Source organism: Silene latifolia, chromosome 5 (genome assembly GCF_048544455.1).
Source record: "Silene latifolia isolate original U9 population chromosome 5, ASM4854445v1, whole genome shotgun sequence".
NCBI lineage: Eukaryota > Viridiplantae > Streptophyta > Magnoliopsida > Caryophyllales > Caryophyllaceae > Silene > Silene latifolia.
This window is the reverse complement of record NC_133530.1, coordinates 46,307,214-46,320,508: the sequence shown is the minus strand read 5'-3', so window position 1 is coordinate 46,320,508 and position 13,295 is coordinate 46,307,214. Positions and strand designations below refer to the sequence as shown.

Sequence of the window (13,295 nt, the reverse complement as noted above, 5' to 3'; positions counted from 1 at the left end):
GAGACAGGCCTAGGCCCAATGGATCATATAATTGTAGTGGGCTTTACCGGTCATATTCAACCCGTTTTCATAAATAAGAAAACCGACCAATGAAAGTCCAAATCCAACATTCTCCCACTTGGGCGACATTTGTTGGTTTTATTAAAAGAAGTTTTATTTTACGAAAATATTTCGAAAACCTTTATTTTGGAAAACGACTCTCGGGTTGAACAACATGGCCATAAAAACATCTCAGTCTACAGAACTCGGTCCAATAAGTAATTTAATGTGAACCATAGCGGACATAGTACAATTAAGTCATACAAGACCTTCCATGATCACAACACCAAAAACTTACCGACATGAGTCCCAAGTGTGACAAAGTGTAGTGTGGTTTTAGCATAATAGATCCAAACTTTAAGATGAGCATGCTTAACCACATTCGATCACAGTCTCAATTGAGACCCACTTCTAAAGAAGTATTTCCCTTAATTACCTTAAAAGGTAAATACCACTTAAGGTATATTAGATATTAAACCACCCAGTAAAGGGTAAATACACCAAAAACAGGCAATGGCTAAACAGCCAACATCCATTAAAGGATAACTCCACCCACTAATGGGCAAATACACCACAACTGGCAATGGCTCAATAGCCAACATCCATTTCAGGATAAATCCACCCACTAAAGGGTAAAAGCTTTAATGCAGAACATCTCTTAACGAGACACAAATTGAACTATAACAATAATCATACATGCATTAAGCTTATATTTAACATGCATACACTTAGTGAGAATTAGAACATCAACTTTATTACGGGAATCATATAGTACATTAAGTACCAAAATATCTTAACTACAACTCCCACTAATTCAGTGCATCAAAAGAAATCATAATACTCATATCTTTAACATACTTTTCAAAACTCAATAACCATGAGTGCTTTAGTCAATGGGTCCGCAATCATCTCCTCATTTAAAAGAGACACAAACTCGATATTTCCAAGTTCAACCCATTCTTTAACTTTATGAATGTTCAAATCAAAAACTTAGATTTGCCAGATTTTACATTCTTCTCAGTGCATAAGACTAAACCCCTATTATCACAACTAATAGTGATAGCTTGTGTGATATGAAGAATGACCATAAAGCAATAAATGTAATCTCTCAATTTCTTGACATGATGAGTGGATGTATAACAGGCTGTAATATTTGCCTCCATAACAGAGGTAGACAACTAGACATATTCTTTCAAGAGATAATACCACCATCTTACATAAAAAAAAATCCTATACCGGATTTCACATCATTAAACACAGCCTCGAAGGTCTAATACACACTTCAGTATACATCAAATTATAAACAACACTATCATAAAGAATCTCCTACATAGTGTTCTCATCAAGTATACTTTAAGGACGGCATTCATTCTTACTTAAATTGTCACTTTTAGATATGAGAGTTACACCAGGTTATTCAACATTATTTCTCCCTTAAGATAATCCTAGCTAACATTCTGTTAGACATGTCACACACAATCTTAATACCAAACACAAAACATTCTTCCCCCAAATCGTTCATGTCAAAGACAATGAAAAGATTTGCTTTTGTGTCATGCAACAAACCAAGATCATTACAAACACGTGAAAGACATCAACATAAAGAACAAGGAATATCAATTCAATATCCTCCCACTGATCTTGTAATATATGCAAACATCATTAATATTTTCAACAAGTCCATTAGACTCCATAAATTTATGAAACTTTATATATACCACTCACAAGAAACTTGTTTCAATTCATAAATTGATTTCTTCAATTTACATACCATATGTTATTTAACTTTCTCAACAAAATCATTCAAAGAGAACAATGAGAATATCCATTTTAGTATAACTTTAAATCGTGAACAATGAAAGACCTAAGAATCCTTTGAAGTAACAGGTGAAACTATTTCATTGAAATCACACCTTCTCTTTTAGTATAACCCTTTGTCACAAATCTCTTCTTATGTTTCTTAACAACACCTTCAAAATCCAACTTTATTTTAGAGATTCACTTTACACCCGATTGGATTTAAAAAACAAAACTCACTGGAGTAACAATTAACTCCTAAACTTTATTATGTGTCTTATCGATTACATCTCATCATACATATATAACCTCTTTTCATTTATCTGCTTGTACAAAATAAATACCTTGTTTATAGGTTATAATCTTAACTATTTCACTCAAGTCATAATCAACTTCCCCGATATAGACAACAAAATCACCATAGTTAAATGCTTGATGCCTTTTTGAAAACGCTTTAAAATATGCAACAACATACGGGTTATGTGAAATAGCATTACTGGTCATCATACTTCCCCCATTTGAAAAAGAAGAATAAATATTTTTCTAATGCATAAATAAAAGACTAATAAACTCATGATGAGACAAACATGCCTTTTGTTACGACAACAGGTCTCTAAGCCATTCTCTAGAAATTTAACTGCTATATACTCTACAAATCTTAAACTTTAAAATCTACAGGATAAGTGATAAATAATTTAGGAGTGGTTTTGGGATCAAAATTTTCCAAAAAGAATATAAATATAAATTCTCAACTTAATTGACAATCCCACACCCTAAGCTGTTTAAACTCGATTTTTTTTTCTTCATCCATAATTCAAAAAACACTTCAAAAAACAAATTAAAGTTTTCAGATAGGTATTGGGTCCAAGATAATATAAGGCTGATGTAAAAGCTTTACTTTAGCTATAAACTGTTAATTTGTATCTCGAACCAAACTTCTCACCCTATCTTTATAAGTACAATTACAACGCTCAGTCACACCGTTTTGTTCAAGAAGACTTGGCATCATATATTGTCCAACAATAAGTATAAAACAAAAAACTCATATACAACCACGGATCACCATGTTTAATTTAACATAATAACTTTCCAACTCGGTCTCATCTTTCAGTCTTAATGGTCATACAAAACAAGCTCTAAACCTTGACAATAAATACTTTAAACTTAACAAGAGCCTTAGAGTTACTACTTATAAGGTAAACGTAACCACATCTAGAATTATCATTAATGAATGTGATATATAACGTCTTTCCACAAATAGTAGTGGTTCACTAATGTTAGTGTGAATATCTTTTAAGAGTTCCTTAAAAATTAAGTCCAGATACGATTTCACATTGGACAAACCCATGAATTTTCTCTTTAGAAACATGGCTAAGAATCCTATGCCACGAAATAAAAGAAAATAAAAAATTCTTTGGTCAATCTTCTTTAATTCCAACACTCTCAACATTCAAGAAAATATCATGGGAAATCAAATGCAAAACATCACGAAGGAAAGCATTTTCAATCATATGAGAGTTATAAAATAATTCAACTTTTTAATTATTAGTGACCAAACGAAATCCACACATGTCAAATTATGAAATAGAAATCAAATTTCGTCTCATATACGACACATAAAGAAAATTTTCTAGAGTCAAATAAAATCCTGAACTAAGCTTTAAGACAACTGTTCTGATGAAATCCACATCAAGTTTCCCGCCATTCATTGCGGACACGCTGACTATAACCTCACCTGATATTTATTTGTTTTGGAATCCCTTAAGGAAAATACTTTTTATAAACAAATGAACCACTATCTAACCATCAAGAATGAGGTGACACATCTACTAAACATTCTTCAAAACAAACTGAGGCCAATAAATTACATCTCTTTATTATCCTTGTTAATTACCAGATATTGTATTTTAAACACTTTCTCAATTTATGGTCAGTCTGGTCGCAAAACCAACAAGTAAGTCCAGTAGTAATACTAGATTCTTTATTAATCTTAAGTCTTAACCCCAAGACCCTTTACAAGTATTCTTGTATAAATGTTACCTGACTTTCCCTTCGAATAAAGTTGCTTAATGAATAAGTTCGCTACTTTTTCCTTTATCTCCTTCCCCTATTTTCTTTTCAATACTCACCCATATAAAATAAGGCATCGATGGTCCATGTATCATTTTGGGTGCAATCAGCTATCTTGAAGTGATCTTACTCTTTTCAGGGAAGAGAATTAAGGATTTTGATACACTAAGAAAGACTCAACAGTTAGGTAACTTGTGTTTAATAAGACGATTCCTTATATCCTCGTTTTAAAAATATAAGCTTTATTACCATGAACCCCATCATACTTTGTGTTAAATAGTAAGATAATCCATTATGTTCCTCATGTTCAACACTTTCAAATTCTTTAGCATCAAAATAGATTGAATCCTATTAGAAAAACATGAATTCCCAGATATCGAATTCTTCATTATCAACATACACAATTTATGTATGTATCAATTCCCACCTATAAAGGTGATAGTCATTTTAAGCTTGAGTATTCTCATGTAGTACGAGTGCAAGACATTTGTGCCAAGTTAAGTCGATATATCCATATATTAATCAAATAAACCAATGGCCAACTTAACATCACTTTCCACTTAACAAAAGTATTCTCATTTATACTCTTAACAGCACAAATTTCATTGCTCAAAGAAAATTTGTTGACTAAAACAATAGATCAAGGCCACTATTAGCATGATATGGGTATAATTTCTTTATAACTTTACACAAGAATATGCTAGGGGAGTCGCAATATTCTCACAGAAATTCATATTATATTTTATGCATTCACCTTTGCGCAGAATACACAAAACACAATAACTACCTCCAACAGGAATCATATTATACCTTATGCATTCCCCTTTGGGCAGAATACACAAGACATAATAACTACCTCCAAGTAATTAGACAATAAAATTTCTCAAAAATAAATCACCTTTGGGCAGATAAATTTCCAAGAAATCAAATTATCACACTTGTATTTACTCAACCACTTACTCAAATTAACTTATACAACTTCCCCTTTTGGGCGAGAAATTATACAAACTAATTTAAGAAGCACAAACATACATTCCGGAATCCTTATGATTTATTTTAAATATTGACAGATAGCCCGCTTTGGCCAAGCTACCCACCGCAATTAAAATAAATCACCGAAACAATACCCATATATTTACATACATGCTATATAAAATCTTAGATAATCTTTAGTTTGTTGTTGACAAACATGATACTACTTACAATTTATATGGGTAAACAAACATATAGAAGAAACATGTACCATTAAAATATTATATCAACAACAAACTTTTATTATTTCTTTTACCTTCATCTACAAAGTAATAATTAATGTTGGTGTCCGTATATAGCACTACATTAACCACATCCCCATTACAAAACGAAACAAGAGGCATGGGAATATTTGGTAAACTTGCATGCAGTGAGAGTATAAAAAGATAGACGAAAATTTTGGCAACTTGCAGTGAGAGCTTATGAAAAGATAAGACTAGAATCCCTAACCTTTAAAAAGAGTAAACTTACTCTTACTGTAGCTATGAATAGTATGGCCTCAAGTGTATCCTCCACCGTTTGATCCTTCTTCAAGATCTCGTCCCTCCATTTTTATCCTAAAATCACAGCCACAATCTCACCTTTTCCCTCAGCCATTACACTCCACCACTTATTCTCATCCCTCTCTTGTTTCTCACACTGCGATTGAGTTCCCTCGGCAAAACCTAGGTATGGACTGCTAATCTGAATTTCTATTTGCTTTTGATGATTTCAAAGTTATTTCGTTCCGTTCTCGTTTCACTGCCTTCCGCTCTCCACCATTGATGGTTGAAAATCTGAGAATGTAAAAACTAGGGTTATGGAATTTGGAATTGGTTTATTTTGGTTTCATTTGATGGGGGAAAATCTATTGGCATGTTGAATGTCGCTCAAATGAGTTTTTTTTTTACATTTTGTTGCAAACTAGGGTTATGGAATTTGGAATTGGTTTATTTTGATTTCCTCTTTTATTCGCCTACTGATTTCGATTGTTTTATTAGGGTTTTGTTAGGTTTTTAGTTTGCTTAATTAGGGGTCTGATAAATCACAAGCACTGGTTTTATTGGCCTAATTTCTACTGATTTATTTGGCGAGTATTGATTAGGTTTGTTATTTCTATTGCAGTCTTTCTTCTTTTCCTGAGGCCAGTATCCTCTGTATATGTCTTCACGGGACTTGCGGGCGCCATTAGTCAGGGTCTGGGGGCAGAATTTATGTGCTGCAAACTTCAGCATCGTTTTTACACGGTTTTCCCCTGAATTACCGCTCAATAGATATTCGACTGCTCTTGTTCATTTTAAACACGCCTTTTGGTTTCCTTATTTAGTTCCCCGATTTCTGAGATGGTCATTTTGTGAGCCATTAGTTGTGGGGACGAGCTTGGAGCTGAAGATGCGTTTAGTTCTACTAAAAGGTTAGCCATTTAGCGGCCATGTTGCCCATGTATTGCTTTTCTTAATGTGGATTTTGTGATTTTGATATTTTTGAAGATCTCATGTTTTTTTTTGTTAATTGTGGTTTTAATTAGTGTTATGGTTATTGGTGCTAATATTTGCAGATTTTCGTTTCCGGATAGGCATTTCTGATCCTGGCTTTCCTTAAAGGTGTCATCTCATTTGTAAGCTTATTACTTAGTTCCTCCCTTTAGCCTCCTTGTCGATTTTTGTGTTGGTCTATTTAATCATAAATTGGCCGGTTCATTTATCAATTCCTCATATATGTTGGTAGAGTTGTTTGTTTTGACTATTTTATTTGATTTGCTGGGCTTTAATTTTGTTGCTTTATCAGGTTATGTACTACGCTTCGATGGATATGCTGACTCTTAGAAGAGAGGCCTCCGATTTTCAAGATGTGTCGTCGTCTCTGGCTACAGGTATTTGCCTATTACATGAGTATTATTTTTGGTGCTGTTATTAGTGTTATTATCCAATGCTTTTTATTTATCATTTTTATATAAATGTTATTTGCTTATGCCTTGTTGGTTTTGTTATAAGTCATGATTAGTTTGCTGATTTTGCTTCATTCTATGTTTAATGGTGATATTTGTATGAACTTAGGGTGCAGTAATTCTTGACGGTCGCTACTCGCTCGTGAGCAAAATAGTTTCCTGCTTTTCTCTCATAATATGGTAGGTGCTCTTTCACTTTCTCATCTGTACTCCACTCCATTATCAGTTGGGTGACCCGTCAATTCTTGTGTTGACCGATTCAATAATCAAATGGTCGATTCAATTACCAGGAATCGGAAAATATGATGGTTGAGATGTGAGGCCTTGCTATTTTATTTAATGGGTTAGGGTTTTGTTGCTTTATAGCAGTTCCTCATATATGTTGATAGAGATGTGAGTGTTATCTTTTTTATTTAATAGGTTTTGATTTCTTTGCTTTATCAGGTCATCTACTTCTCTTCTTTGGATATGATGTCCCGTCCCTTTGCTCCTTCTGATGATGGTAAGCTTGGTAGCTCTTTTGATATACTTTTGTTTCTGTCCTTCAGTTGTTTTTAATTTTAGGGCAGTATAAGAGTCTGAGTCTGTAAAGAAGTAGTCATAAGCCAAGTTGCGGAATCCTAAAAAATCCGAAGCAGCTTTGGCAGGGCTCCACTTTTACATCTCTACAAGTCTGATTGTGGTAAGCTTGGTTGCTTTTTATATATATTTATGTGATTTGGATTGTTGTTTTGTTTCTGAGAGTTTCATGTCATGTATCAAGTTGATCCATTTCTACGGCATTGGTATTGTTGAATTACAGGGTTTTTAATCAATCATCAAACTACTTTTTCGTTTCATATCAGGGCTTCGTCAAACAAGATTGTAGATATGGTCATTCAATTTGTCCTATATAGGTACCGTCTACATGTCCCTTTTCAATTTATGTTGCAGCCTGGTTACTGAATGTGGTTTTAAGGATTCTCCCTCTCAATCTTGCCCTTTATTTTTTCTTTTGCCCCGCTCTGCTTCATTTGTTCACCCTCATTCTTTCTGTTCTATTATTCATTCTGCCCCACCATCCAATTCAATCCTTGCCTTCATTCATTCTCTTCTCACCAATTCTTACGATAGATCACTCAATTCTTACAGAGTCCAACTCACTACTCCCAACTCTCCCTCATTTTTCAATTTTCTCCTCAAAGGGCAATTCCTTTCCATCTCATCATCTCTTCTCCTTATCTTTCGTGTTCCGTCTTTCGTTCTCCTCTTGTGCTTCGCTTCTAACTTTCGTTTGCCTCTAGAACATGAAGTTGTACAGCTCGTTTGGTACCGCTGATCGATTTGGGCCTTTTGGTCTTATTCTTTCAACATCCAAGTGATAATCAGCTTCTGGGTTTCCAATTCCAGGTTTGTTAGCACTAATCGTTTTGCCCTTTTTGGTTTTGTTCTTTTTATGATAAGCTTTTGGAATTAAATTAGTTTGTTATGTTGGATATGGTGATTATGTTGTTTTTTGGAGTTTTGGTTATACGATCTGGTGCTTATATGTTTTTTTTTTATTATTATTATTGTACATGGTCTTTTTCCCCTTGAGTTTATGTTTTGCTGGGTTATTGTTGTTGTTAGACATTAGGCTGAATATGGGATTTGTGTGACATTTTTGGTGCCTGGTGATAAGAGTTGTTACTTAAAATTCGTGGTGCGTTGTGTGGTTCTGTCTTGCTTCAATTTCCTGAATTGTGTTCATTTTGTTTTCGGGACTTCTCGTCGACTTGCAGGTTGTAAAGGCTTCCACATCAGGTGGATTCATTCATATGACGTCTAAGCCATTGTACCCCGCGGTTTTTAAAACATTTCGTACGTGGAAATGAGATAGAGCTTGGGTCAGTTTGATTAATCCTCTCCACTCCACTGCATTCTTTCAGTCTCAGGTTACTTCTTTTTCTTTTATTTAATTGTGAACAAAACATCGAGGTGTAACTAGCTGTCTCAATTGTTTCAACTTCAATTTTAGTTTGCCAGCCTTCCTTTTATCCGTCTTTATCTGGAATTTAGGATTTTACAGACGCCCGTGGTTAACAATGGCGAGTGTGATGATCCTACTGGCAGTGTCAAAGATCCATGTTAGAATGGTAACGTTACAACCTAATCTCTGTCTTCCATTCTCTACTTACCATTTTGTATGTTTAATTTCTCCTTTTTTGTCTGCTTCCTTGCCCCAAATATCCAGGTGTAGATAGATAGTTAAAGTTGTTTTTTGTGATCTGCCACATAACACAGACTGAAAAAATGGACCTCGCTTTTTTTGCAGGTAGCCAGGATGGTGAGTGGCGGCTGTAAGTGGTGAAAGACCGTGGAAGCTTCGCTATATGTGAGTTGTGCTATTGGTTGCTCAATTTTTCACTCACCGCAGTGTCGTCTTTCCACTAAGCTCGTCTTTTATTTTTTCTGAGTTTGCCTATGTTTGGTGCATACTCATGTAATTTCGAGGTTTGCTTCAGGTCTTATTTTCGCTAATTTGGGTGTTTTGAAAGGTCAGTGCCCTGCGGCGTTTAGTGTTTACAACGATATGTCGATTCTTCCTCTTCTGCTACTTCAGGTAATACATACTTCATATGGTGGGCCAATATCACATCCAAAGGCAGCAATTCGATGTCAATATACTTCACATATGACTAATATTTCCTTATAGTAGAAATTTTAATGATGTTTTTTGGCAATTATATATACACTATAAGAGTGAAGAAGGAAAGAGTATTATCATATATATTTTTTAAAAATATTAGATGGAAATCAAACTAATTGAGTACAAATGACAGCTACATAATTATTAACGCGGCCGGGACTCGCCATGTGGGTGGTGATACACACACATGCAGCCTACTTTACTATTTCTCGCGACAAAACCCGAGTGTTCTTTCCTATTGCTCATGGTCAGCAAAGAACCAAGGCAACCAAATCCAGCAGGTAAATCTCTAGAGTAGTTTTGTTTTTCAGATCACAATTAAACTTTTCGTGATGTTTTTTTTGGTTGTATGTGCTATTATTATTGCCGCGTGATTTTGCATTGCTTTATTGTACTCGGTAGAATAGTATTCCGTATACTGAGTTGTGTCGTCACGATGCCTTGCCCAGTTTAGAGTTTTTTTGTTTTATAATGGCTCCTCTATTATTAGCTAAAGGCAGCCTTAGCTGAACTCTGGTGAACTATGCTAATTACGTTCCCTGTTGTTAGTTTTACTTAATTTACGGTTCTTAAACTGGAGGGAGATCTATGTCTAATTGTCGATTTAAGGGTGGCTACTTAGTTAACCTACTGCGTTATTAGATTAAGGGGCTCTGTGGTGGTAGGCAGTTACTATTGACGACTGCCCTTAGACGCCTCTCAATGTCCTGGATATGCAATTGTACGGGTCAATTCCCTACGCTTAGAGGACTATAAAGGTGCTAAGAATTCCTTTTGCTAGGTGCTTGAACATCTCATACCTTAAATTGAATAACTAAACTTCTCCTGTAAATGGTTTTAAGCGGGGAAGGGGCACGAGGTAATTTTTGTTAGGTGTTGGCCTGTTCGTTTTGCAATGTCTGTCCGCACAAATTACATTAGTTTAGGTATGAGGCATGACAGTTTAACTAGATGAGTACTCCTGTTTAATTAGTCACATACAGTTATACGTAGGTGTTTAGTGAGCTGCCAGCAAGTTGGGCGCTGTCAAAATTACCTGTTAGGCTAACCCTTGTCAACGCACCAATAGTGTACAGCTTCTAGATAGACAACTGTAATTAGCAAGACAGCTGCCTTCCGGATTAAACTTCGCAACTTGAGGTTCACTTTAGTTTTGCAGGCCACTACCATTTAGAGCCCTTGGATTATTAGATTGCTGCGTTTTCTGGGAGCTACGGCCGTTATTTATTTCATCGCTTAATTAGAGTTCAAGTTAGGAGATTAGTGTGTTTGACCATGGTAAATTGTGAATTTCAGGGCTTCTTTTTACAGTGCATGGTGACTTCAGCAGTAGTTCAGCCCTCAATGGAAACCCGTGACTTAGTATATTTAAGGCAAATGACATTTGACTTTGTCAATTACTTAGAATTTGAGTAATTAGATAGGGCAATACAGTTCATTAATGGCGGGTTATTACAACTGAGGTGTTAATGTAATCGTTTGGGACATTTAGCGCCAGCTCTGTTCAGAACTTCAGATATCGCTAAGTCTTTCACGGCAGAATGCTTACATTAAGATGCTTTCCCCTGGTATTCTTGACCAGCATCCTTGGCGATCTCTGGCTAAATATGGATGAACGAAGCAGATTGTTTTCAGCTTACGAGTGGTTAAATGGGATAAAATGTCGCTCTTCATTACCCTTATTACCGTTTTTTGTACAGCTGTGTCCTCTTTCATTCTGTATGATGGGATTTCCTTTAAACCGTTTACAAGGCCTAACCGTTCCTTAGGAATAGCACCTCGGTAGTGCACCTCAGTCCAATTGTCCATTTCAATCTTGGCCTTCCATTTCTTCTATTGCCCTGCCATGCCTCCTTGGTTCTCCCTCATTCTTTCTGCTCTCCATCACCGATACAGCAGGCTTTACCTTCCATTTCATCTCCAAATTCTCACAATCTTATTCTAACACTTGATTTTTGCCTTTCAATCGTTTTGCTCTACATCACTGATACAGCGTACTTTTGTGTGATTTTGCGAGATGAGTTGATGTGTGGTTTTCCAGCATACTATTGCGTGGTTTTCAAATTGCTACTTCAACCATTTATTTTGTATTTTTTTAAATATATATTTCAGCGGTTGCGGTAGAATTCCAAAAAATATTTAGCAAGGTAATTACATTTACTAGGCTGGTTTTGGTGAGTGATTCGGTAATGTACTAGCAACTCGAGCTTGTTTTACTTGCTGCTACTATTTTTATGATTAATGCAGTTTCTTTAGCTTGTATTTCTACCTTTTGCCTATTTGTGAGCCCACCATTCCTATATTTAAAGACACATAGGTATTTTGCTTACCATACGAGGAATGTTCCGTAAGCAGTTGCTAGCTGGTCTGTTGTTTAATTTTGGTGCATTCTAACACGTACTACTTTCATTGTGTCATTTATCAGCTCTGTTATTGAGTTATGACTGCTACTCTACTTCAGGTCGCTATGAAATACGAAATTCTTTAGATTAGGACATCTTAGACGTACCCTGTTTTCATTTAACTGAGTTTTTACCCTCGCTAATGCTTATTATCGTGTGAGAAAGAATGCCCCCCTTGAACTTCATTTTGATCCGGAGAAAGTTAAGAGGGTGAGCAGGTCTTTGTACATTTTTAGTTTCACAAAAACATACATGGTTTCTTCACTCAATTGTTGCCTTGTTTCTGTCCATAAAATAGTCATGCTATTTATTCTTCCAGGGTACTTGGAAGTGTGAAATTTGTGCATCTACGTCAGGGGAAAGGATTTGGTAAGCTTTTCTAACTACAAATGTATTTAGTAATTCAGGACTAAGGAGTACTCATTAATGTTGAACTATGTAAAATGTATTTTTTCCCCATTTTGATCCACTGACTTCATGATTAATAGGAGCTGATTTTATATGTAACCTTTTCTTATAACAGTAGAAACTGGAAAAATTTGATGCTCTCCCATGGTTGAACCAACCTTACTTCAATAGGGGCGACATAGTCAGTGAACTTTTATATCTCAATGTTTCGAAAGAAAAGATGCTTCCCGATAGGAGTCTAATGTTGTCTTTTACAAAACCAGTTCAAACTCATGGAGGACAACTTCAAGTTTTTTTCACTCCTCAATACAAGGTAGGTAGTTACACTTGCATAACTGCCATCACACTTAGCTTTTTATGTGCAGTTGGTATTTAGAAAGGTGGTCTCGTGTTGATATAAGATGAGACCAACCTATGTAACTATGAATCTACCCATACACCCGATAATCCACTTACTCCAAATAATGGTTATTACCGTATTATAAATATAGGTCATTATGATGATAATAGTTGCAAGAGGTTGTTAAGTTTGTTTATCCGTTGTTCTCACTGCAGATAATACCTTGGGTAAGGGTCGGTAAAATGGAGGGAGACGAGAGCGCTGATAATTTGTGCTTAGTTTTGCTCTGATTGATAGGGATAAAATATGGGGGAGGGGGAAAGGCTCGGCAGAATAGTAGGAGGGCTGGAGAGGGTACTGTAGTCGGTAGGAGAGAGGGAGGGAGAGGGAGAAGAGGAGGGAGGCAGAATGTACGTGCCTGGGTTTCTTCATAATCTTAAGATTGCCTTCGGATATGTAGCACATCTGTCATTGATATGATTCTTATTATATGGGACTAGCTACCCATCCATAACATCATCATGAAATGACCGCATCAGGATTTATGTTTCTATACAACCGAGTTTTATAGGCTTCTTTTTAATTATCTGTAGTTTCCATCTAAGTTTTCAT

The 13,295-nt window shown here is 35.5% G+C and overlaps 1 protein-coding gene across 1 annotated transcript in view; it reads left to right on the top strand.

Moving 5' to 3' along the window:
• The window catches only part of LOC141655319 (uncharacterized), a 72,291-nt gene extending 61,143 nt beyond the window's left edge, over window positions 1-11,148 (top strand). The window contains exons 5-11 of the mRNA XM_074462405.1: window positions 6,043-6,164; window positions 6,706-6,790; window positions 8,166-8,254; window positions 8,862-8,970; window positions 9,159-9,170; window positions 9,349-9,446; window positions 11,026-11,148. Of these exons, the coding sequence (XP_074318506.1) occupies window positions 6,043-6,164; window positions 6,706-6,790; window positions 8,166-8,254; window positions 8,862-8,970; window positions 9,159-9,170; window positions 9,349-9,446; window positions 11,026-11,148 (638 nt within the window). The remainder of the gene's footprint in view (window positions 1-6,042; window positions 6,165-6,705; window positions 6,791-8,165; window positions 8,255-8,861; window positions 8,971-9,158; window positions 9,171-9,348; window positions 9,447-11,025) is intronic.
• The last annotated feature ends 2,147 nt before the right edge of the window (window positions 11,149-13,295 follow it).